The sequence below is a fragment of the Littorina saxatilis genome, linkage group LG14, assembly GCF_037325665.1.
Source record: "Littorina saxatilis isolate snail1 linkage group LG14, US_GU_Lsax_2.0, whole genome shotgun sequence".
NCBI classification, from domain to species: domain Eukaryota; kingdom Metazoa; phylum Mollusca; class Gastropoda; order Littorinimorpha; family Littorinidae; genus Littorina; species Littorina saxatilis.
Genome location: NC_090258.1, coordinates 34,190,676 through 34,216,427, shown reverse-complemented (window position 1 = coordinate 34,216,427; position 25,752 = coordinate 34,190,676). Strand labels below are relative to the sequence as shown.

General features: G+C 41.4%; 1 protein-coding gene across 1 annotated transcript; it reads right to left on the bottom strand.

The window, feature by feature from the left end:
• Positions 1-1,319: 1,319 nt before the first annotated feature.
• LOC138946587 (uncharacterized) lies at positions 1,320-25,752 on the bottom strand (the record flags this gene model as incomplete). Its single annotated transcript, XM_070318033.1, is given in 9 exon segments — positions 1,320-3,474; positions 5,283-5,442; positions 15,028-15,109; positions 15,498-15,607; positions 20,012-20,156; positions 20,841-21,222; positions 23,214-23,342; positions 23,995-24,107; positions 25,657-25,752. Coding segments are annotated over 9 exon segments (1,328 nt in total), but the record flags the coding sequence as incomplete, so codon positions are not given.

The window sequence follows — 25,752 nt, the reverse complement described above, 5'->3', positions numbered from 1 at the left end:
TGGTCGAGCAGGAAGGCCGGTGACTTACATTACCTCCCCCCCCCCCCCCCTATCGCCTCATTGCAACACCCTCTACCCATCCCATGCCACTTATCTTGTGGGCAGCAGGGGGGAATATTTCGTGTAAACTTCATAATAAGTTAATCACGCTAATCCTTTATATCACTGTTAGTGATAAAATGTGAAACACAGGCGCTCGAATGAAGAACACGGATGCACTTGGATATAAAAGGTGTACGATGGTCAACTGAGAAGTTCCGAGCCCGACTAGGAAGGAGTTGTCTTTGACATTCAAAACTGTGCATGATTTAAAGACATCTGACGCCGATTGACTCCAAAAATAGATTTTTTTACTTATAATTTTGGATTGTGTCTTAAACCATTTGCCCACCTCACTCGACGTATTCGTATTCGTATTCACACACATACACAAAATTCGTATTCGTATTCACACACATACACACACACACACACACACACACACACACACACACACACACACACACACACACACACACACACACACATCCTTTTTTGTGTGTCTTTTCCTTGTTTTCTTTGTTTTATTATTTGTTTTATACTTTTGTTCTGTAATCAATTACTTGTACGACAAAAAAGGAAAATACGTTACACACACACACACGCCGCACATTTGTTTTATTATAAAAAAAAACAATAATAAACAAAATTCAAAGTTGCTTCATGCGCCTGTGGTGTTAAATTTTCTCACGATTGAGAATCCATGTCGTAAACGCAGCGAGTCTGTGCAGAGCAACAAGATAACAATGAAAGTGCCACATGTGACCTTGCCACTGGATAGTATCATGTGCAGGAATAACGTAACTTTTAATGTAGTATGTGTGCATGGCATCTGATGAAAACTAACTATAAAGAATTTGCTGTACGTACATGCAAAGAAGTAATAAAAAGAAATGTGTTCGTTAATATTTTACGCGCACACATCATGCACACACGCGTGCACGCACGAAGGAGCACACGCACATACACACACACACACACACACACACACACACACACACACACACAAATTGGGAGAATTTGTATATAATTGCTTCAACAACAAAAAAAGAAACAATGTAATCATTTGGTTATTTATCTTCCCGTGTCTTATAAACACTACGTTTCATGATAATAAAGTTTATTCGTAAAAAAATTCGTATTCGTATTCACACACACACACACACACACACACACACACACACACACACACACACACACACACACACACACACACACACACACACACACACACACACACTAACACTAACACACACTAACACACACACGAAGCGTCGATGGTCGGTTGAAAATGAATTTATTGATGTGTATGTAATATACAGAACCAATAAAGCTGCCACAAACAATAACCATGTACAAGCACCTTTTACCAAATTCTACACATTTCTTTTACATCGTCCACTTGTCCTGATTTGAGCATCAACAGTTTTCAAATAATTGACAATTCCCTTTAGTTGAACATCCTTTCAGCATAAACACCATCAAACCTGATTCAACCTTTCAACAGGTGGGACACTTTACAAAACAAAGGAATCAAACAAATATTTACCATCTAGCATAAACCCAAACAGTTCTCAAGCGAGAACAAACACAATTTGAATAAATCGGATCTAGCAAAATGTTTCATAGTACAAAATCTAGGAATGACAGAAAGGAGGTCAAACTGTAAGTGTGATGACAGAACACCCTTGGGATCAATCCAAAGCGTCCCTACTTTGCAGGTGTCCTGTCATGACAGGTATATTTTGGCCAAGATTACAGACAAAGGAACAACAGAAGGTGTCCTTTCATCGGCAGTGTCCTCTCATCGTGGGGGGCTCACATAGCTGGTACCACTGTAATGCCACTCTGTCTTAAACCATTTGCCCACCTCACTTCATGGACAGGGGTAGCTGCCTCAGTTATAAACACAAAGGCAACTGCACTATGACATTATGTGAAGACCCAGAGACGGTATCCATGTCCCACCCCCGTGTCACCACAGTGGCACGTAAACGACCTCGGTCATTCTGCCATAAGTGCAGATGGCTGATACCACCTAAACACATATACTACTGTGTATTCTTCTCATATAAAGTCGGGTTAAAACTTATGGCATTGCCGTGAGGGCGTAAAACCTGAAGTTCTCTCACTAGGACATTACTTTTAATGACATATGTGTCTCGACGTTTAACCTTAAACTAACACTCATTCTCTTGAAATCAGTTCGGCTCACCACCTCAGATCTGGCTAGGCTTTAAAATGGGATAAGAACACCCTTCCACTTGATCACATACCAAGAATGACCAGCCTGCTTACTTTCGGTGGGACTTTTTTGATGAATTAATTTTGATTAATTAATTTTGTAAAAGCAAATAATAGCTTTTTAAGACATGGATTCATGAACAAATACAACTCAGCACAAGAAGCAGTGACAATGTTGATTGTTGGTATGTGTCCAAGTGGCGGGATGGTCTTATCCCATTACAAAAGCCTACACAAATCTGAGATCGTGATCAGAAAAGTTTTGAATGGAAGAACTGTGCGTTTAAACCGTGTGTCCAACTCGCTTGACTGACAGCAGTAGCTGCCTCAGTTAGAAAACCAAAATGTAGCTGCCCAGGGTATTAATGTAACTGCAGTTGCATTCGTGTCATGACGTCAAACCTTCAAGAATAGTAAACGATAATGTAAACTGCCACAGTTCCTTCCAGGCATTTCCGTTGAATTATATAATCTTTTCACTTGAAACATGCAAACAAAATCAAAAACGTGACTAGTGAAAGGTTGACATTAGCGCAAGTGACGAAATTTAATCATCAACAAAAATGAATAAATAAATGAATGAGTAAATAAATAAATAAATAGCAACAAAGTTAAACAAAAAACAACTTAAACAAAAAGTCTAGAAAAACACTCTGCACGAAATTAGCTAGACTGACGACTCAAGCTGTGTGTTTATATATTGTTTTTTTCTTATCTCTAGAATCCGCATTGAATTCATTCACTGATTTGTTATTGGTCTATTCTTTAAAAAAAAAAAAAACGTTTCACATTTAATGTGTACAAAAGAAAAGGGTAGACAGTTCCTTTAAAACTCTGATTCTTTTGCAGTTGGTACGTGTAAAGAAATCTTGATCTCTTTCAAAAATTAAAAAATCTTGTCCGGGGGATATGGTTCGTTTGTCTCATAGTGGAAGGATGGTCGCATCTCATCAATCTCATGTAGAAACGCTCGTATCGTTTGAGGCCTACAAGACGGCTGTCAAGAGAAGGAATATACATTTAAACCAGCCAATCAGACCAAGGTTCGTGTGCCTTTTTCCGGAGTTGGAACCAGTCGTCTCAGACAGTCACATCCATTTTCGATTCCGAGGTAAGCAGGTTGTCTGCCTTGGTTTCTGTGACGTCACTCGTTGATCTCTTGCCGCGGCTGTATGGTCCGCATTGCGCTGGCTGAAGAGGAAGGAAGAAAACAAAGTGTTACAATTTAATGTAATAAATGTGTCGCCCTAATTAGAAACCTATTCTTTTCCGACTAAAGAGGGGAAAAGAAAAACAGGGTGTTAAAATGAATGCAATAAATGTGTCTCGCTAATTGAAGACATCCTTTTCCACAATGGGACAAAGCATGTGTCGGAAGTTACAGACTGAGGGTCCACTTACATTTTGCTCGTTTGTTACACGCATGACGCAAGATACTTAAGTAAAGCTTAACAGCAGAGTTGCATGCTTTGTATGTGCGTGTGTGTGTGTGTGTGAGGAGGGGGTAGGGCTGGGGGGGGGGGGTAGGGGTGGTAGGGGGGGAGATTTTTCCACTGCTGGCTGACATAAGTTGTGGTCAGAAGTCGCACAATTTGAAAGTTTATTTTGCTGGAATTAAAATCAAACAAACAAAAAAGTCAGCTTATGGAACGTGCCCTTTTTGAGAAAAACCCCGAAACATGAACTTTTTATTTTTTAGAAAGAAAGAAAGAAAGAACGAAAGAAAGACAGAAAGAAAAAACAAATGAAGGAAAGAACAAAAAAGGAAGAAAGAAGAAAAAAAAGAAAAGACAAAAAAATAAGAAAGAAAGAAAGAAAAAAAGAAAGAAAAAAGAAACAGAAAAAAAAAGAAGAACAAAAAAAGGAGAGTATAAAAAGGGGCCCTTTTAAAAAATAAATGTCCATCAAAATAACACAGCAGGCAAGAGTCACATGACATAATGGCCACACAGTCATATGAAATGCATGTGGGTGTTTGGCAGTGAGGAGGACGGTTTCAAAAAATCTGTCTGTGTCCCTATTTTTGAACAGTACTACTTAAACATTTGGGACGACCACTTTTTAAAAGCAACTATTTCTATCTTTAATCTTAGCAAAGTCTTTGTACAGTCAACTTCGGCCTCAATCAAAGAAGACATGGACGATGCATGGTTCCGACACGCCTCAAGCTGGCCCAAACTGCTTGTTAATTCGATACATTTCATGAGTATGCTATGCCTTTAGTTGGACGATACTACCATTCCTAGCTTCAAAATGACTCTCTTAGACCAAAGAGAGTGAAACGAGAAATATAGTCGACGGATGACTGCATGACTTCTAGAGACTAAAACTGCTTAATGTTTAATTTGATCACATTACATGAATCTGCCATGCCTCAAGTTAGCAAAACGGGCAGGGTGGCGTCTCATAATTTATTTTCATACGAACAACAAGAAAACGAACGATCTCTCTTGCGTATGTGGACAGCTACAATACTTGGACCAAACAGCGGGATATGAACACTTAACTCATTGTCTCCTAGGTACGAATATATTAACACTAAGCTCAGAAAGTTAAAAAGAATACAGAAAAGCGCGCTTTCCTGCTAAGCGCAAACGCTACTGCGCTATACAGGCTTGTCAATTGCTGCGTTTTGTGAAAAAATGCAGTACGTTCTGTGAGTTCGACAAAATGTAGTAATTCTGCCTTACGCGATTGTTTATTTGTTTATTTCTTCATATTTTTATCTTTTTATTCATCTATTTATCTATTCATTTATCTATTCATCTATGTATTTACTTGCTTGCTTGCTTGCTTACTTACTTACTTACTTACTTACTTACTTACTTGCTTGCTTGCTTGCTTGCTTGCTTGATTGCTTGCTTACTTACTTACTTATTCATTCATTCGTTTATTAATTAATTAATTAATTTATTTTTTCTTTTTCTTTTTTTACTCACCCGGGCACAAAATTTGTCAATTATTGATTAATTAATTCATTCATTATTGTTTTTACTCACCTGGGAACAGAATCGGTCAATGTTTCTCCTACACACGCGCACTTGACACTTGAAGCTGAGGTTTGACGTCATTCCGGGCAGCCTGTACACCGTCATATGCAGCACGGCCAGCCCGGGCTTGTTCTTGTACAGCAGCTCGCCCACTGGACGCTGCACGCACCTGGGGATATACAAACACAAACAAGTCTCAAAAACACAGTTAAAGGCCAACATGTCAAACTTATTTCAAAACTGTTCATAAGAATGATTTGCACGTTTGCAAAAATGTCTAAGACATGCTAATATATCTATAGATTTGTTGTTCTACGGGCTAAGCTCTGAGAAGAAAGGTTAAAGAGATACAACTGGTGACTTTGTGGGTACAACATTTCTGAAAGCTTGAAAATGTGTATCTCTTTAGCTTTCCTTCCTAGAGCTTAGCCTGTAAAAATATAATCTATCAGCATCTCTAAAACATTTCTGCAAAAGTTCAAATGATGAATAATTTTGAAATAAGCTTCACATCCATGAACTAACATGTTTCGATTCATCGCTTTGCTTATTTTTCATTAAATAATGTTTACGAAGTCAATCTAAATGCATTTTTGTGTGGATCATTATACGTTATTTGCGTGTTTGACCAAAATATGACATTTTACACAGATCGAGACAGTCATTGTTCTCCGAGACCGCGCTAGCGGTCGAGGTGAACAATGACTGTCGAGATCTGTGTAAAATGTCATATTTTGGTCAAACACGCAAATAACATTTATGTATCGATCGAATTCCTTTCAGGTACTTATGACTTTGTTGTTGTTTTGACGATTGAACGAGCACACACACACACATGCATGCAATCCACATGTATGCAATCAAACACATAAGCTTCATATTTGGGCGTTTCAGGTTGACCGAAACTTCAAAGGAACTACAAAACACACGTCATGTACTCACTTTGTTGTTGTTTTGACATTGAACAGCACACACACATGCAATCAAACACATGACGTTTGTTTTTTTGAGTTCCTTTGAAGTTTCGGTCAACCTGAAAAGCCAAATTATAAAGTTTTGTCGGCCTCTGACGTCACATGACTCAAAGAAGGGAAATCCAATCTCCAATCGATACATATACTATTATTCCACAGACATTGAAGCAAATGCACACCAAATTTGAACACAAACAGTTCTGTTTCAAGAATGTTGTGGCCAAAATGACTTGAAGAGAAAAACGGTATGTTTTATGGTAGCTCCTAGTCCTAGCCTTAACAAGGTTTGGTCTCGTGGAAACGGATGTTCGGCTTTAACTCCTTGACTGCCGGATAAAAAATCATAACATGCAAGGTACAACGCTTAGACCAAATCTGAGAAAATGTTGTCTTCAAAGGGCACTAAACAGCGGTTGTTTCCCTTGTCTGAGTATTGCTTTTTGACTCACATGCGAAGCAAAAGTGAGTCTATGTACTCACCCGAGTCGTCCGTCCGTCCGTCCGTCCGGACGTCCGTCCGGACGTCCGGACGTCCGGAAAACTTTAACGTTGGATATTTCTTGGACACTATTCAGTCTATCAGTACCAAATTTGGCAAGATGGTGTATGATGACAAGGCCCCAAAAAACATACATAGCATCTTGACCTTGCTTCAAGGTCAAGGTCGCAGGGGCCATAAATGTTGCCTAAAAAACAGCTATTTTTCACATTTTTCACATTTTCTCTGAAGTTTTTGAGATTGAATACCTCACCTATATATGATATATAGGGCAAAGTAAGCCCCATCTTTTGATACCAGTTTGGTTTACCTTGCTTCAAGGTCAAGGTCACAGGAGCTCTTCAAAGTTGGATTGTATACATATTTTGAAGTGACCTTGACTCTGAACTATGGAAGATAACTGTTTCAAACTTAAAAATTATGTGGGGCACATGTTATGCTTTCATCATGAGACACATTTGGTCACATATAATCATGGTCAAGGTCACTTTGACCCTTATGAAATGTGACAAAAATAAGGTAGTGAACCACTAAAAGTGACCATATCTCATGGTAGAAAGAGCCAACAATTAGCACCATTGTACTTCCTATGTCTTGAATTAACAGCTTTGTGTTGCATGACCTTGGATGACCTTGACCTTGGGTCAAGGTCACATGTATTTTGGTAGGAAAAATGTGTAAAGCAGTTCTTAGTGTATGATGTCATTGCTGTCAAGGTCAAGCATGTGAGTCGTATGGGCTTTGCCCTTCTTGTTTTTTCTTCATCATCCCCAATAAAACGTACTGTATGCATGCGTATTGTGGCAGTCAAGTGAGTTTAAAAGGCACAATCCTTCCCGTAAAAACAGTTCAGCTGACTATCTCAGATCTGCGAACGCTTTTGCATGTGATAAGACCATCTCTCTACTTACACAGGGCCTTTGTTGCTGTGATAAGACCATCTCTCTACTTACACAGGTCCTTTGTTGCATGTGATAAGACCATCTCTCTACTTACACAGGGCCTTTGTTGCTGTGATAAGACCATCTCTCTACTTACACAGGGCCTTTGTTGCTGTGATAAGACCATCTCTCTACTTACACAGGGCCTTTGTTGCTGTGATAAGACCATCTCTCTACTTACACAGGGCCTTTGTTGCTGTGATAAGACCATCTCTCTACTTACACATGTCCTTTGTTGCTGTGATAAGACCATCTCTCTACTTACACAGGTCCTTTGTTGCTGTGATAAGACCATCTCTCTATTTACACAGGTCCTCTGTTGCTGTGATAAGACCATCTCTCTACTTACACAGGGCCTTTGTTGCTGTGATAAGACCATCTCTCTACTTACACAGGGCCTTTGTTGCTGTGATAAGACCATCTCTCTACTTACACAGGGCCTTTGTTGCTGTGATAAGACCATATCTCTCTACTTACACAGGGCCTTTGTTGCTGTGATAAGACCATCTCTCTACTTACACAGGGCCTTTGTTGCTGTGATAAGACAATCTCTCTACTTACACAGGTCCTTTGTTGCTGTGATAAGACCATCTCTCTACTTACACAGGGCCTCTGTTGCTGTGATAAGACCATCTCTCTACTTACACAGGGCCTTTGTTGCTGTGATAAGACCATCTCTCTACTTACACAGGGCCTTTGTTGCTGTGATAAGACCATCTCTCTACTTACACATGTCCTTTGTTGCTGTGATAAGACCATCTCTCTACTTACACAGGGCCTTTGTTGCTGTGATAAGACCATCTCTCTACTTACACAGGGCCTTTGTTGCTGTGATAAGACCATCTCTCTACTTACACAGGGCCTTTGTTGCTGTGATACGACCATCTCTCTGTTGCTGTGATAAGACCATCTCTCTACTTACACAGGGCCTTTGTTGCTGTGATAAGACCATATCTCTCTACTTACACAGGGCCTTTGTTGCTGTGATAAGACCATCTCTCTACTTACACAGGGCCTTTGTTGCTGTGATAAGACAATCTCTCTACTTACACAGGTCCTTTGTTGCTGTGATAAGACCATCTCTCTACTTACACAGGGCCTTTGTTGCTGTGATAAGACCATCTCTCTACTTACACAGGGCCTTTGTTGCTGTGATAAGACCATCTCTCAACTTACACAGGGCCTTTGTTGCTGTAATAAGACCATCTCTCCACTTACACAGGGCCTTTGTTGCTGCCCTACATTCCAACCGGCATACCAAGCAGTAAGTAAGTAAGTCTACTTAAACATGTACTCACAATCAACATCCGGGCTATTTCGAGTACAAAGTGTGAAATGTGTGACGAATACATTTTGCAGATTGACACTACTGCCTTGTTTTTTTTAAATATAATTAGTTCTCTAATATAAATAACACAGAAAGCATTTATGCTGTTGATTTTTGGTATGTGTCTAATCGAACAGATGGTCTTATCCGGTTCGAACCAAAAGGTCGAGGATCAAAAGGTCGAGGCACAAAAGGTCGAGAGTCAAAAGGTTGAGTGCGACAAAAGGTCGAGGGTGACAAAACGTCAACGGCAAAACGTCTAAGGGACAAATGGTCGAGGATTGAAAAAGATCGAGTACTAAAAAAAAGGTCGAGGATTGAACAATTTCGATTTCGTGTTGGGTTCGGATGATGATTATGCGCTGCTACTTCTGTTGGAACAGTTTCAGTTCTGTACTGCACATCTGTTTTTATGCGTTCCCAACAAGATCTGTATACACAGCGCCAGTTCACAGATATCTGATTGACACGATCTTTTCGATAGCAGTAACCTTTGTGTACTGCCTTGTCGTTTCCTTTCTGTGATATGCAGAGCTCCATTCTGTGTCTGTGTACTTGTCCGAATGTAACTTTCTCTTCGCTTGGACATGCTTTTAAAGTTTAAAGATGGGGAAAAAAACCACACAACTCAAGCTGTTAGTGGATCAGTAACATGTTTCACCAAACAATCTGTTGAGTGTCGAGCTCATTCTGATAAGCATCGCTCCACGGCTATTGCCAGTTGTCTCTCTGACCGGACGCGACAGTCCTACGCGAATCTATCAAAACAAGAATACAAAGCTATCTCCCATATGTTTTTCGCGAGCACTGATCTAAATTTGAGATCAGTGTTCGCGAGACGAAAATGATTGCAGATTGGCCGACTTCGACAGTGATCTCCGTTCTGTTCTTCACAGTTATAAAGTTAAAAAAACCAAAGGAATACTGTACTCACCAATACAAGAACGAGACAAGACGGTACGAATTTTCGCTTATGGAAGCTTCATCAGGAAAAACAAGAACACAAAAGACAACAAAAAGCAGACGCAACACGGAACGAACAAGGTTTGAAAGAAAATGGAGGGGAAACACGCAAAAAAACACCTCACAGTTATGATAAAAACATCGTTCAAAGGTCAAAACAAGTCGAAATTTTGGGACTGCTGCCGGAAGGAGACCGTAAAATATGGTTTCATAACTGTCAACTGGTTACAGAAAAAAAAATCGTCTGCTCCATTGAGCGCCGAAACCAAACGGTTGATTATCAAGTGACACTTTTGCCATATTTAGAGTCTTTCTTTCTTTATTTGGTGTTTAACGTCGTTTTCAACCGTTCAAGGTTATCACGCGACGGATATATTTAGAGTTGTTTGCACAGTAAATACAGCCGCGAAAAATAGCTCGCTTGAAACTGTCTTAAAAATTACAAAACACCATGAAAAATCATGATTGACGATCGCGAATCTGCTTATATCATTAATACATTACAAAAAGCTCTAAATATGTTAAAAAAAATCGGTTTCCTTGCCAGACAAGGAAACTCAAGGCATCCTATCAGGGAGAAAATGAGCCGAACTCATTTTGACCTGAGTTCAGGATGTGTCGAGCTGTGTTCACCGTTGACCACACTACGCTTCATTTACCGACAAAGCCGTGGGTCCGTGAACACAAACAAATCACCTGTCACCCAAGGCACTCCTTGTACGAACAGTGACTGTTCTGAATAACTAAAAAAACAAAAACATTTATAAAATGCACAATAGACACACAAAGCAGCGTTTTCTTCAAGCAATCAAAAAATTGAATTTAATACACACGGGAATTGAAAATGATGTCGACATTTTCAAACTTCGACAGTTTTTTAATCCTCGACCTTTTTCAAACCACGACCTTTTGTCCCTTAAACGTTTTGCAGTTGACATTTTGTCGCCCTCGACCTTTTGACTCTTGATCAAATGTCCTCGACCTTTTGTGCCTCGACATTGTCAACCTCGACCTTTTGTCGCACTTTAGTCCTCTTATCACATATAAAAGCCTGGCCAAGTCTGACATAATAAGCTGAGTCGGTTAAACGGAAAGGATTGTGATTTTTAATATAAACATGCAGTTATCATAGGACTTCGACAAGACAGTGTTTCACCCTCTGGCTCCCACGGGAAGTTGTTGCCTAGGAACAGATCTTCCCTCCGCTTGGACACGTAATCAAAATGAACTGCTGGGTTGCTAACAGTGAAGAAAACGATTTGTGTGTGAATTAATTTCACTAAAAGCCATTGAATGCATTTACAAAATCAGTTCATGGAAACATTCTCATTGTGCACAGTGAGCAGCAATTAAAGGCTGTTCGTTTTTGCATGTGGAATCCCTCTCAAGCTCTGAGATAGAGAGAGAGCGAGAGAGAGAGCGAGCGAGAGAGAGAGAGAGAGAGAGAGAGAGAGAGAGAGAGAGAGAGAGAGAGAGAGAGAGAGAGAGAGAGAGAGAGAGAGAGAGAGAGAGAGAGAGAGAGAGAGAGAGAGAGAGAGAGAGAGAGATCAAATCAAATCAAATCAAATTTTATTTTACGAGGGTTGTGGCATAAGCAATATAAACGAGCTTCTTTTCAACCAGCCCTCGCCCAGAGAGGGACTATTCTAATCTTAAATACATATACATATACAAACGTAAAACAATTACAAAAGATAAGCATGACAGTAAAAAAAAGCAGAAAAACTATTTACATGACTATATACACGTTGTTGGCTATACATACATTCTTGCGTTATGAAACACTTATGCTTATGGACAGATATGATCAATATGAAAATAATAGAGAGAGAGAGAGATAGAGAGAGAGAGAGAGAGAGAGAGAGAGAGAGAGAGAGAGAGAGAAAGAGAGAGAGAGAAAGAAAAAAGAAAGAAAGAGAGAGATAGAAAGAGACTTAGAAGGAGAGAGAGAAAGAAAGAGAGAAGAGAGAGAGAGAAAGAAAGAGAGAGAGAGAGAGAGGGAAGAAGAGAGAGAGAAAGAGAGAGAGGTAGGGAAGAAGAGAGAGAGAGAGAGAGAGAGAGAGAGAGAGAGAGAGAGAGAGAGAGAGAGAGAGAGAGAGAGAGAGAGAGAGAGAGAGACCCTTATGAAGGAGTGTGAACAAATGGTTAACGTTGCAAATAATTTAACTCATTAGGTGCAAAAAAGGTACAACATAATAATCGCACAACACTACAGATTAAAACATACATTACTCCAGTGTGGTGATGGAGAGAGAGAGAGAGAGAGAGAGAGAGAGAGAGAGAGAGAGAGAGAGAGAGAGAGAGAGAGAGAGAGAGAGAGAGAGAGAGAGAAAGAGAGAGAGAAAGAGAGAGAGAGAGGGGGGGGGATAAGGAGAGAGAGGGAGAGAGAGACAGAATGAGATATATATAGATAGAGAGAGTGTATGAAAGTGGGAGAGATGACAAGAGAGAGAGAGAGAAAGAGAGAGATCATTAAGGGAGAGAGAGAAGGTGGGAGGGGGGGGGGGGGGGGCATAAGCAACCATTTTCGGGATTACAGCTATCAAAATAGTAAACAAGAAGATATTTCAGTGTCATCTTTCGTGTCTGGGATTTACCGAGTCTATTTCTACTGACTGAGCAAAAATAAGTATGACGTTGTCATCTAAATGTCACATGCAATCAGCATTAAAACTTCACCCACGCAACTGAAATCACGATATTATGGCATCTCGACCGAGACAAATTGTCTAAAGTCGTGACATTTGTCAACTTTACACCCGTTGACCTTGAAAAGTGACGTCACATATTAAAGTCTGGGTGTTTTTTTTCCCCAACTCCATCTGTGGCAGATATCGTCATCGGGTGATATAAATGATTTATCAGAAAGAAAGTGAGAGAAAAGGAAACAAAGAAAGAAAGAAAATATAAAGAAGAAAAGAAGGGAAAATAGAAAGAATGAAATAAGGAAAAGAAAGACAGAAAGAAGAAAAGAAAGACATAAAGAAAGAAAGAAGAAAAGACAGAAAGAAAGAAAGAATCTCAAAAAATCAAATTATGAAAATTCGAATAAAAATTAAAATTTCAGAAATCGATTTAAAAACAATTTAAGCTTATTACTTATCATTTTTTGATTCCAAAAACATCTTGATATCTTATGTTTGGATTAAAAACAAGCTCATAAAGTTAAAAAGAATACAGAAAAGCGCTGTACGACACTGCGCTATACTGGCTTGTCATTTTATGAGCTTGAACGTAAGCTACGTGTCACCGCGACCGCGGGGTATGACATCGACAGCGTTAGTGAGCATTGCCTTAGTGTAAAATGCAGTGAGTTCAATTTTAGTCTCTGAGATCGACAGATTGACTAAATGCAGTAATTTCGCTTCGCGCGATTTGTTTTCTCTTGCATTGTACTTTTTTCCCGTTTTGCACAGAAAGATGTCATCTGATTCGTTTTGCGAAGAGGGACAACAACATCTTGAACACGCGGCCAGTACCGTGTAACTGGCCTTGAGACCGATCGATTCAAGGGGAGCAATCTCAGTCATCTGAAAGCGGGAAATCCAAACGCAATCCGCCTTGTTCGATTTTATGGGCTTGGACGATAGAGAAAAATAAGAAAAGCAAAAGCTGGAGTCCAGTCTGGACGAAACTGCTATCAAGAACGCAGAATTGATTTTTTCTGAGGTTTTTTTTTAGCCGTAAGCGCCATTTCTCATTTCGAATTTCTCATAACTGCTGGCGGCTGCAGTGAAACCAACAAAGGGGCCTCACTCTGGAAGAGTTTCCTGCTCCGATAAACATGGCGCTTACGGCTAAAAAAAACTCAGAAAAAATCAATTCTGCGTTTTTGATAGCAGTTTCGTCCAGACTGGACTCCAGCTTTTGCTTTTCTTATTTTTCTCTATCGTCCAAGCCCATAAAATCGAACAAGGCGGATTGCGTTTGGATTTCCCGCTTTCAGATGACTGAGATTGCCCCCCTTGAATCGATCGGTCTCAAGGCCAGTTACACGGTACTGGCCGCGTGTTCAAGATGGGACAACAATGTCTTTCGTTTTGTTTAGCAAAGAGGGACAATTACGCGTCGATGTCATTTGTTGTTGTTGATGTTGATTTTTGCAAAGACTAACACATTTAGGGGTGACGGCTTTTGTATTTTAAACATTGAGCAAACATTGACGGTCGATTTTATTTGTTGTGGTTTGCAAAGAGGAAAAACATGTTGTTGTTTTTCAGCGCTACTTGTTTTCTTGTGCAAAGGGAGATAATACGTTTTTTACTGCAGGGCAAAAATATGTTTTCAACTTTACTTGAGAGGGTCAGGAAGAGACATCTTGTTTTGTTTTGTTTTGTTTTGTTTTGTTTTGTCTTGTTCTGCGTCCATGACCATGTACACTCGTGGTTTTTTGTTGTTGTTTTTGTTGTTGTGTGTTTGTTATTTTTCTTCTATTTGTACGAGTCGTTTCTATTTCGCCATTAAGGCATCTATACTCCGATTTCAGGGGATGCATGCTTGGTATTTTCATGTTTATAGACCCAAACCAACTCTGACAGGGATTACATGTGACTTGTATTGTCATTTCTCGTTAACGTTAAGAAATAAGTCATGAAGTGTTCATCAGCTATGTGCACAGTGTGCTCAACAAACTCACCCTCGGTCCACCACGGGGAGTTGTTGCTTGGTTGTTATCAAGTGTTCATCAGCTATGTGCACAGTGTGCTCAACAAACTCATCCTCGCTCCACCACGGGGAGTTGTTGCTTGGTTGTTATCAAGTGTTCATCAGCTATGTATGTGCACAGTGTGCTCAACAAACTCACCCTCGGTCCACCACGGGGAGTTGTTGCTTGGTTGTTATCAAGTGTTCATCAGCTATGTGCACAGTGTGCTCAACAGACTCACCCTCGGTCCACCACGGGGAGTTGTTGCTTGGTTGTTATCAAGTGTTCATCAGCTATGTGCACAGTGTGCTCAACAGACTCACCCTCGCTCCACCACGGGGAGTTGTTGCTTGGTTGTTATCAAGTGTTCATCAGCTATGTGCACAGTGTGCTCAACAAACTCACCCTCGGTCCACCACGGGGAGTTGTTGCTTGGTTGTTGTGTCCAGGATGTGACAGGACTGTATCTGGGCGTCGTCATAGCCACCTGTACACACAGTGGACAAGTAGCTGACATTGTCTCTGTGCTTTTTGATTTGTCTGATTACAGCAATAATAAGAATGACGGCGATGACAACGACGACAATGACGACGACAACAACAACAAACACACCAACACCACCAACAAAAACATCAACGACGACAATGACAATGAAAATGACGATGAAGACAATAACAAGAACAAGGACAAAAACAATAACGATAACGACGACAACAACAACAACAACAACAACAACAACAACAACAACGACGACAACAGTGTAGTGAAAACGTAATAATAAAAAACCTTAGCCAAAACAATATCGCGCTACTTTTTGTACCCCAACTAAACATTTCTATGCAGGAGCTGCTAGGACAACAGTAGCATTCCTAACCTCTGTTTGGAGTAGAGAGTTCGAAGTAAACGTGGATCTTGGCCCCCAATTTGATGGAACCCCTCATCGGATATCCCTGTGGTGTCCAAAACGTAATCTTCACCTGTGCACTGCAAAATAAGAGGTTGATTATTTATTTAACTACACAAGAAAGTGTCTTCAGTTGCTGAGAAAAAAAAACACCACCAGTGTCTAACCAGCAGAAGACATGAGTTTAAAGAAAAGTGTTTCACATATTATTATTCGTTTTTTATGTTAATTTTTTAAAATATTTTATTAATGAATTTATTTACATCTGAATTTATTTATTTATTTCGAAGTCTATTTATTTATTTAGGACCTTATCTATTTATTTACGAATGTATTAATTCAGTCATTTATTCATTCGTATAGATATCCATCCATTTATTCACTAATTTCTTTATTTACTTTTACAAAACTGAAAGATTTCTAAATCATGTGAATGTTCCACACGAAACGCTCATGCGACGGATACACGATTCAAGGGAGTTAAGCAAGCAACGGTAGATAGCAGCACGATATACTTCGCCATACTACAGTTGCATCCCTTATCTAATAACTCTCAACGATAAATAAATAAATAACTTGTCTATTGTGGAAGTAGCAAAACAGCACCAAGCGCTTTACAAATACGGTTCTAACACAGACAAAAATCAAGAAGCATATAAAAGCATTAAGATAACTCAATAAAATAATACATACTGAGCTTACAGAGCACACATAACTTACACACATTTCAATAAAACACAAAACAAAAATTCTACAAAAATCAACACCAATACACACATTTTGTTTGACACAATGTGTATTGGTTTACTGCCCCTTGAGGGCGTACGAGTGTTCTCCCTTGTATCAAAGTCCACGGTGTAAGATACGGAGTAAAACCTGAGACGAGTTGCCTTATAAGCAAAGCGCGCCAAAGCGATAGCAGTACGCTTGTCAAAACCCCGTTACTTGGTTCAGTGCAGAAAAGTGCACGCGAAGAGGATCGCGAGCAGCTTTTGGATGTGCTCGCCTGCCGCGGGCACTTTCACATCTCGCATCATCGTCATCTTTTTTCGTCGCCATCTTGAAGCGCTCTGTCTCGTTATGATTCGTTGCAAAGGCCAAAAAACCGACTTGGCTCAGAAAAAGCGCATTGACTCACGGCTGCTCCTGTAGAAATCAACATCAAGTGTTAGTATGCTTCGGGTATGATCTATGAATGTTTTAATACGCAGCACAGCAACTGTCTACAATTCACGATTTTCGGAAATAACTCCGTCGGGTTTGTATGGGTTGCTTTTCCTCTGACAAATAACTTCACACGTACCTGCTCATGTCCACGTGTTTCTAACACAACCCTCGCAAGTCATTGGACTCTTCAATGTTTGTCCAAGTCAAGAGAAAGGGCATTCACTCTTTGACGGCCCATATAAACCCGACACACTTATTTTTGGAATTCGTCTATTGGCGACGAGGTAAAGAACTTTGAACAAGGTGTGAAATGGCAAGAACTTTCGTGAAGAATCGGAGAAAGCCGGAATGTTCCAGATTGTGTGAAGTCATCATCACATGTGCGAAGAAAAAGATGGCAGGAACTGATTAACTTAGTTCTTCATTGAAGAGAAATGTTGGTATTTCAGATCCCTCCAACCCTTGTTGCTATTCGGAACCGAACGGACAACAATGAGCTGTGGCGGTCCATCGAATCTCTCTACAAGATGAACAAGATGAAACAGACAGTTTTTTTTCTGGCAACAAGGGGCAAAACTCAGAGAGGTCAGATAATAAGGTCAATCTTGATTGTCTTCGATCTGATTCGGTCTATGAGGGCCCCAAAGGGTTTAAAATCGTGATCGTGATTGGTGTTTTGTGACCTTTCTGTGACCGTGATTGCCGAAATTGCCATTTCTGTGATCGTGATGGGACTTTGCCCGTGATCCGTGATGACAAAAAAATCAAGTCTCGTGATCGTGATTGTCATTTGTTTTCGTGATCGTGATGGGCATTATTGCAAAGCATTTTATTTTCAACGTACATTTTTCACAGCTGTACGTATCACTCTATGAGTATGATCCTCTATTCGTCAAGGAGCTAATCCCGATTGAAGGGAAGCAACAACACATTCAGAAATATGATTTTGACAGCGATTGCTTCCCTTTAAGAGAACCAATCACAAAAAAAGAGATCCAATCAGAAGGCGAATTGCAAAAGTCTGCCAAACTTCATCCAATGGAAGGGCTTCGTGCTAAAGTTTTGAGTGCATTCAGTCAAATTCGAATTCGAAGATCCTAAATGGCGTGCAGCGGTACTGTCATCGAATTTCTGTTATATTTTGTGGATTCAAGCCAGAACAAAGCAGGCGGCGAGAATGCCTTCCTTGGTGGAAAGGTCAGACTACGGGTCCGTCTTTCCGAAGACGAAATGTTAAGGTATGTCATCTATCAGGGCCGGACTAGGTAAGTACTAGGGGGGGGGGGGGGTTACAGATGAGGGTCCAGGGGGCAAAGCTCCTTGGTGGGGGTCCAGGGGGCGAAGCCCCCTTGGTGGGGGTTGCAAGGGGGCTTCGCCCCCTTGAAGCTGAAATTTGTTTGATGTTTCTGGAGGGAAAGGAAGCCTCTCCTTGAACAAAAAAGGTAAATTCGACAGCAAGCTGTATAGGCAATGAAGAAGAATTGAGATTGTAAGGACTCATAGTACTTTTCATCACAAAATTCGTTGAAGTAAAATGTCTTTCGAAAGGGGGTGAGAGGTGCGATTTCTCCTCGGATTTCATGATGATCCAGATGCAACCGCACACACACACAAAAAGAGCGTTTGGGAGGTACATGCTTAAGCCAGGGGGGGGGGGTTGCGCAACCCCTGTAACCCCCCCCCCCCTAGTCCGGCCCTGTCTATGTTGCTCTATGACTGTTCTGAATGTAGGCAAAGATCTTGAAATTGGTTCAAGATCTTTGAGTTTGATTGAGATCATTGACGTTGTCGACATTGCCACGTCCGGCTGTCACTCGCTCAGTGTGACCTCGACTGGCTCGAGTCTGATCGAGTCTGCGTGTAGCCAAAACCGAAACTAGAAATGTGTTTTTCATCCAAGCAACGTGGACACGCTTGGCATATATTCTAATTGTCGCTTCTTTGCATTGAGCTTGGATTTATTTTAGCGCCTGTAAACTTATCAACAATGGGTTAAATTCAGGAACTATGGCGGGGAGACGTGCCAGTTTGGGTCACTTGATCCTCATGTCTAAGTCGACCAAAGTCATGTTTGTTGGGGATTTTGTTATTATAGACTCTACCATCACACATACATGTACTTTAATTTCAATCCACCCAATAGTTTTTGAGAAAATGGGTTTAAAAGATTTAGCTCTGGAAATGTGAAATTGTGCAAGTATATATTCATGTGTGTGAGTGAGGGTGTGGGAGTTGAATGTGTATGAGTGCAGGGGCGGATTAGGGGGGGGGTTACAGGGGTTCCGGACCCCCCCCCCCCCCCCCCCGGCTGTCAAAAAAATAAAAAATTAATACTAACTTTAAAAGAAATAATGAGTGGCTGCTGACACCAGTTGATCATGTTTAAAATCAAGGATAAGCCATAAATTGTTCATAAAATAGCTAAATCTTTTCAGCTTCTGGGGGGCTAAGCCCCCCAGACCCCCCAACGGGGCCTTGCTCTGGACCCCAGGTTGTAAACCCCCCTCTGGCTTAACTGCTCCGCCACTGGAGTGTATATTCCTGTGAGTGTCTGTATGAGAGAGAGAGAGCGAGAAAAAAAACAATGAAAACAATATTCTTGTTACTGATTACAAATCATGATATGTATTTCTATGTGTGTATGAAAGAGAATTAAAAAAAATAATAAAAAAGTGCAACAGTTGTCACTTTGTGTTGAATAAACAATAGATCCAGAGAAGCGAATTACTGTGTGGTTGTGTTTACTTAGACACGTGCTTTCTGTACATTCAACTTTTACCGTGACCGTGATTTGCCACTGGTGTTCGTGATCGTGAAAACAAAAATCAAGGTAACTGTGATCGTGAAAGCTAAAATTTCCCTTCCCGTGATCGTGATGATACCCCCCCTTTGGGGCCCTCGTCTATGTCGGTCCCCTTCAGCCGAGTTATTTTGATCGACTTCAGACCCAGGCAGAAAATTAATCGCCAGTGTAGGCCGCAAGCGTTGCTAAAGTGGACATAACTGAGCAAAAGGATGTCGAATCTGGCCGAAAAAGACTCACTAAGTTTCAACATGAAAAATACAACAAGAAAGGCTATTGGGACAAATGAAACATTCAGCAGCAACAAGAGTTGACAAAAACTTACGAGAAAACATGAAACAACAGCACATAAAACGCAGATCGCATGCGCAAACACTACAGGCAAGCAGCTCTTATGGTAATAACACGCCATTGAAGAGTGTAGGCCACGCTGAAGCTAACATGTCCTTGCCAAATGTCCACGAGAAGGCATGCAAAGCATAGTTTGTATTAACAAGCGGAAGGTCAGTCTCACTTCAGAGAAGAGAAACTGCAAAGAGTTTGGATGACCTCAAATTTGTGATTCCACTTGTTGGGTCTGTTAGTGAAAAGTCTGAAACAAAAGCACATTTCAAACCGATGTTTTCGGAGCTTAGAAACTTGCAGGACGCGCACATTCACTTGCACATGAACGAAAACAAAAATTGCAGGACACGCAGATTTACTTGCACATGAACGAAAACGCAACTTGAAGGACACGCCGAGTCTCTAACACATGAACGAAAACGAACGAAAACGCAACTTGAAGGACACGCCGAGTCTCTAATACATGAACGAAAACGCAACTTGAAGGACACGCCGAGTCTCTAACACATGAACGAAAACGAACGAAAACGCAACATGAATGACACGCCGAGTCTCTAACATATGAACGAAAACGCAACTTGAAGGACACGCACATTCACTGGCACATAAACGAAAACGCAAAAACAAGTTGTACTGTCAGCTAGACAAGTACCTTTCAGTCTCAGAGCCAAAGCCGAAGCGAAATTAGACCCACAGCATGGAAGGGAACTTGAATAAAATATTCGCACCCGTGACAAAGTCCGTGAAGGAAAAGGGGAAGACACATGCAGACATGAAACGATGTGCGGGAGAGTGTGATGTGTATGTACGAGACGCTGTGCTCCTTCAGAAGAAGAGACAGGGCAAATAGATGATGTTCGGATATAACTCTGTCGGGTTTATACGGGTTGTGGAAGATTCGCTCGCCCTTAAATATACTCGCGTGACACTGAAATCGTAAAAACGGTTCAAAAGGTAATAAAACATTTCGAAAACGAATAAAAACAAATTCAACTTACGGAGATAGGGGAGTTCGTGGAGCTGGGGTAGGCCGGGGTGCTCGGGAAGGTAGGGGGGCTCGGGGTGGAAAGGAGGCTCGGGGAGATTGGGGGGCTGGGAAAGGTTGGGGGGCTCGGGGAGATTGGGGGGCTGGGAAAGGTAGGGGGCTCGGGGAGATTGGGGGGCTGGGAAAGGTAGGGGGGCTCGGGGTGGAAATGAGGCTCGGGGAGATTGGGGGGCTGGGAAAGGTAGGGGGGCTCGGGGAGGTAGGGGGGTTGGGGGAGGGCGAGGGGGAGGGGGTTTCCTGACGTCACAGGTCAACCTCAATGTCTGGTCAGTGGGGTCGGGTCCCTCTGCTCTGTAGGCCAGGTACACGATGCGGCCATAGGTGATGTGTGTCGCCTGAAATCACACAGAGTAGTGGTTTGTTTTTTTATAACATTTTTATTTATTCACAAATCAATATACTATGAGTTATTTCTAATATGCTGACTGTTAGCAAATGATAACAGGCATGTCGAGAAAAAAGATATCAAGCATGAGCCTTTTAGGCGAATGCTGATATCGTTTGTGAGACATGACTGTTGTCATTTGCTAACAGTCCGCATATTAGAAATAACGGTTTTATTACCGTTTAATTCGACCAAAACAAATTTCGAAGCGACCCCGCGAATTAGACAGAACAGCCGCAATGGGAACTTGAGCGCTCCTACCTGATTATGCCTGTCAGTCAAAGAATTCTCGTGACCTGGGTCAGCCAATCAGAGTAATACTCCTGACGTGATGAATATTCACAGATCAAATGCGTTTGACACACAACAATCTCACAAGATAAAACCATGTTCAACATGCGTTTCGGTTGCTTCGCTTTTTCTTGTTGAATAGAGAGCGACAGATTTAGAACCGACTCAAGACGGATGGGAAATGACGTAAAGATACATTTGACGTAACGCGAGTGACGCAATTTCACTTGATTTTCCGAACTTAGGTAATTTAGATTTCAAGTGAGCGGGTCGGCATTTCACACTCAGAGGATGGGCGGTACCTTGCTGTTCCGTAAAGCACCCACCGACAAAACTCGCTTATCGGTATTTTTTTAGATAAAGAGAGTATTATCTGACAGCATTTGAAGTGTCATTCTGTAGAATAAATCACGCTGATATTGTTGATTTACATTTTTACTTTGTTTTGTCAATTTTTAGCTTGATATACAAAAAGGGTCCCTGCCTGAACGTTATAACATTTAACAGGTCACCTAGAATCCGTCCTGATTGGTCAAAAACCCATATGGGGCACTGAATTGGTAATAAAATCATTTGACAATCGTGTCGGTAACAATAACCACTTCTGGACGTAGAAAATAAAAACAGGACAAACACAACACATTCTACATACATGTCTAGGAAACACAAAAATGTTGACATAAAGAACAGGGCAGCGTTGCATAACGTTGAGTTCGTGCAGTGGAACCCCTTTTTAGGACCTCCAGAACATCTTCAACACGAGAGATTCTTACAATGGGGATACATTTACAGAGGTTGTGAACAGAAAGTCTGATACAACGGGGTCTTAAAAGGGCGGAATCGTCAACTTTGGGAGCCTTAATCTGGGGGTTCCACTGTTTTGCTGTAATGCAGACATGCACTTCGTTGTTACTCAAACTGAAATGAATTGACACACACACACACACACACACACACACACACACACACACACACACACACACACACACACACACTCACACACACTCACACACACAAACACACACTCACACACGCACACACAAATACACACACACACACACACACATACAAACACACATACAAACACACACGCACACACAAATACACACACACACACATACATACACACACACACACACACACACACACACACGCACGCACGCACACACACACACACACACACACACACACACACACACACACACACACACACACACACACACACACCAAGACCACCCTCCCCCCATCCCTATCCCCAACACAGACACAGAGACAGACACACACACATACACGAACACCTCCCCCGCCCCCACACACACACACACACACACACACACACACACACACTGTCACACACACACACAAACACGCACACACACGCACACACACCCCACCCACCTACACACACCTACATATACATACACACACACACACACACACACACACACACACAACCCTCCCCACCATTCCCTCCCTCACCTCCACCCCTCCCACACACACAGGCACACATCCATGCACCATCTTGCTCAGAACATACACTCAATCTCATTTCTTCGACTGCACCTACACCTTCCATCCATCACCCCCCCCCCCCCCAACCACCTCCCATAACAACAAAACTAACTATCTAGCATAAATCCCCGGACTCACCGTTTCTCGTAAAATAATTGGGTTCCCTGCACAACTATCCCCCACGTGAGGAAAGATGCCGGCAAACCCCCGCCACTCGCTGTTATAGTACTGCTGATTCTTCTTGAAGAATGCATCCACAGGTTCTAACTGCAACCAAGACGATCAATGAACCATCAATACATTAACAAACCATCTTTGTATGTATATTTGTAAACTTGTCTTTATATATATATATAGATATAAAAATTTATAATGAGAGCGCTGCTAAAAATGCCAAAATGTGCACTCGATCGCTTGTACTTTTAAAGAAAAGTTAAATATAGAATGACGTCAAGAGCGAGAATGCATAGGAATTACGTCATGATATATAAAACATCAGAAATTGTGAAAGAAACAATTGAAAGTCAGCAGAGACTTTCTTCCGAGATTTGTTAAAATCTCTTAGCAGAGATACAAAAAAAACCACAACATCTTACCGACTAATCGATCAATGTTTGTCACATCTATCCACATCAAGGAGAAAAAAGTCTGGTCAAGGAGTAAGTAACCAACCAACCGATCCCAAAATCAATCAATTTATCAATTAATCATTGAATTAGTGAATCAAATCAATCAATCAATCAATCAATGCAAAATGCATCTATCGCATTTGTATGACTAGCCTCAGCACACTTTGAACTGCAAGAAAATATCACTTTAAAAAAAAAGTTGATAATTTTGATAAGGTGTAGGCCCTAGACACCAGCTTTAAACGAAGCCGACACATTTGAACGAAGGGAGATCACAAAGGTTGACTCACCGCACAAGTGAAGTTGTCCCCTGTAAGCGGAGGAAAGCTGACCCACGTGACCTTGTCGTATCCGTATGGAACAATATTTATCCACATCTTCTTCGTGTCGCATTCCACCAACACTGAAAATGATGCCGTCATGATGTTGTGAATTACGTCAGATGAGCATTGGAACGATAACACTATTAGTATTATCATTAGATTGATGAATTTTTATAAATTTATTATAATTATTTATATATCTGTTTATTATTTTTTTTGTAGTTTAGAGTTACACCGAAAAGGAAGGCCATGGATGAGACACAAGAATTAATAACAAAGTATTATGAGTAAATATTCGTGCACGCACCAACGCATGCGCACAGAGATCTCCAATTCACAGAGGCAGGCAGGTAGGCGGACACACATACACAGACCGGTCATGAAATGTTCACAAATATTCGCCAAAAATCAAGTTTGACAATTTGATTGAAACGTGAATTTTTTTTAATTAACAAAAGGGCAGTGAATCTTGCTCTAGGAACATTTTTGGCAGGCAGAGTTACTGTGTCATGCTAAATAGGCGGAAAAAATGAGGTTTTCTTTAAAAAGAGGGCAGTTTTCAAAGTCCTATGAAATCGGTACAAGACATGCCAGGACAACAACCAGTAATGCACGTGCTACAACAGGGTTCCAGCCACGAAATGTGCTTACAAACTTGTCTTTGTAAAATGACACACTGAAAAAATAATGCAATGAAACATCATGCCCCTATCACGAAAACGGAGCGACTTGAATAAGGCAAGGGCAGTTTGATGGCAAGAAGATGTTGTTTCTGCCAAGCAAGTGGTTCAGAGTGTTGCAGTGTTGCACTTCAAATTATCGGACTGAAGGAATGGCTTCAAGCAATCGGCAGAGTACAATTACGACAATGTTATGGTCGGCCTACAGTCACCACAACAATGAAGGATCGCCTCATCCAAATGAAGGTCATGCAGCACAAACAGGTTACTGAAAAGGCAGCAGGCATCGACCATGAGCTGCCACCACACACTGTTGTCAGTAAGTGTTACAAACTGCGTACACGCTTTCAACTTCAATGAAAGACGCCAACTCCGCAAAACGACATTGACTGCCAACCATCCAGCTGCCCGCCGAGCCTGGTGCACTCAACTTGTGAGGTGGTTACGCCATCGTAGAGCTCAGTTATTGTTTACAGATGGGTCCCGCCTCTTCTTGGAGCCTCTTCTTGGATCCTGCTGATGGACGCATCAGAGTCTGGAATCGTCGTAGAGAGCGCTTTGCAGATGGCGCTGTTCTAGAACGAAATCGTTTGATGGAGGCTCTGTGACGTGATGGTCCGGGGAGAGATCTCCTTACGTCATAGGACATCTCACTACCGATGAGTGGGAGATTAACTAGTGATCGCTGCCGGGATAAGATTTTGCAGTTATTCGTTTGTTGGAAATACTACTGTTGTGATTTGAAATCAGAGGGTTGTCTAGAGTAACAAGCTCTAGCGTTCTTTTCGCTGGCATGTTTGACGTGACACAAAACACACACACACACACACACACACACACACACACACATACACACACACACACACACACACCTCTCTCTCTCTTTCTCTCTCTCTATCTCTCTATTATTTATATATATCTCTCTCAAGCCACACAATTTTCAACTGACCCATGGGCAGTTCACACTGGGTGCCATAGTAACCGTCCGGACAGTCGCATCCCGGCGTGGTACCGTCGTCATGACACGTCCCCATCGTGCAGTGGT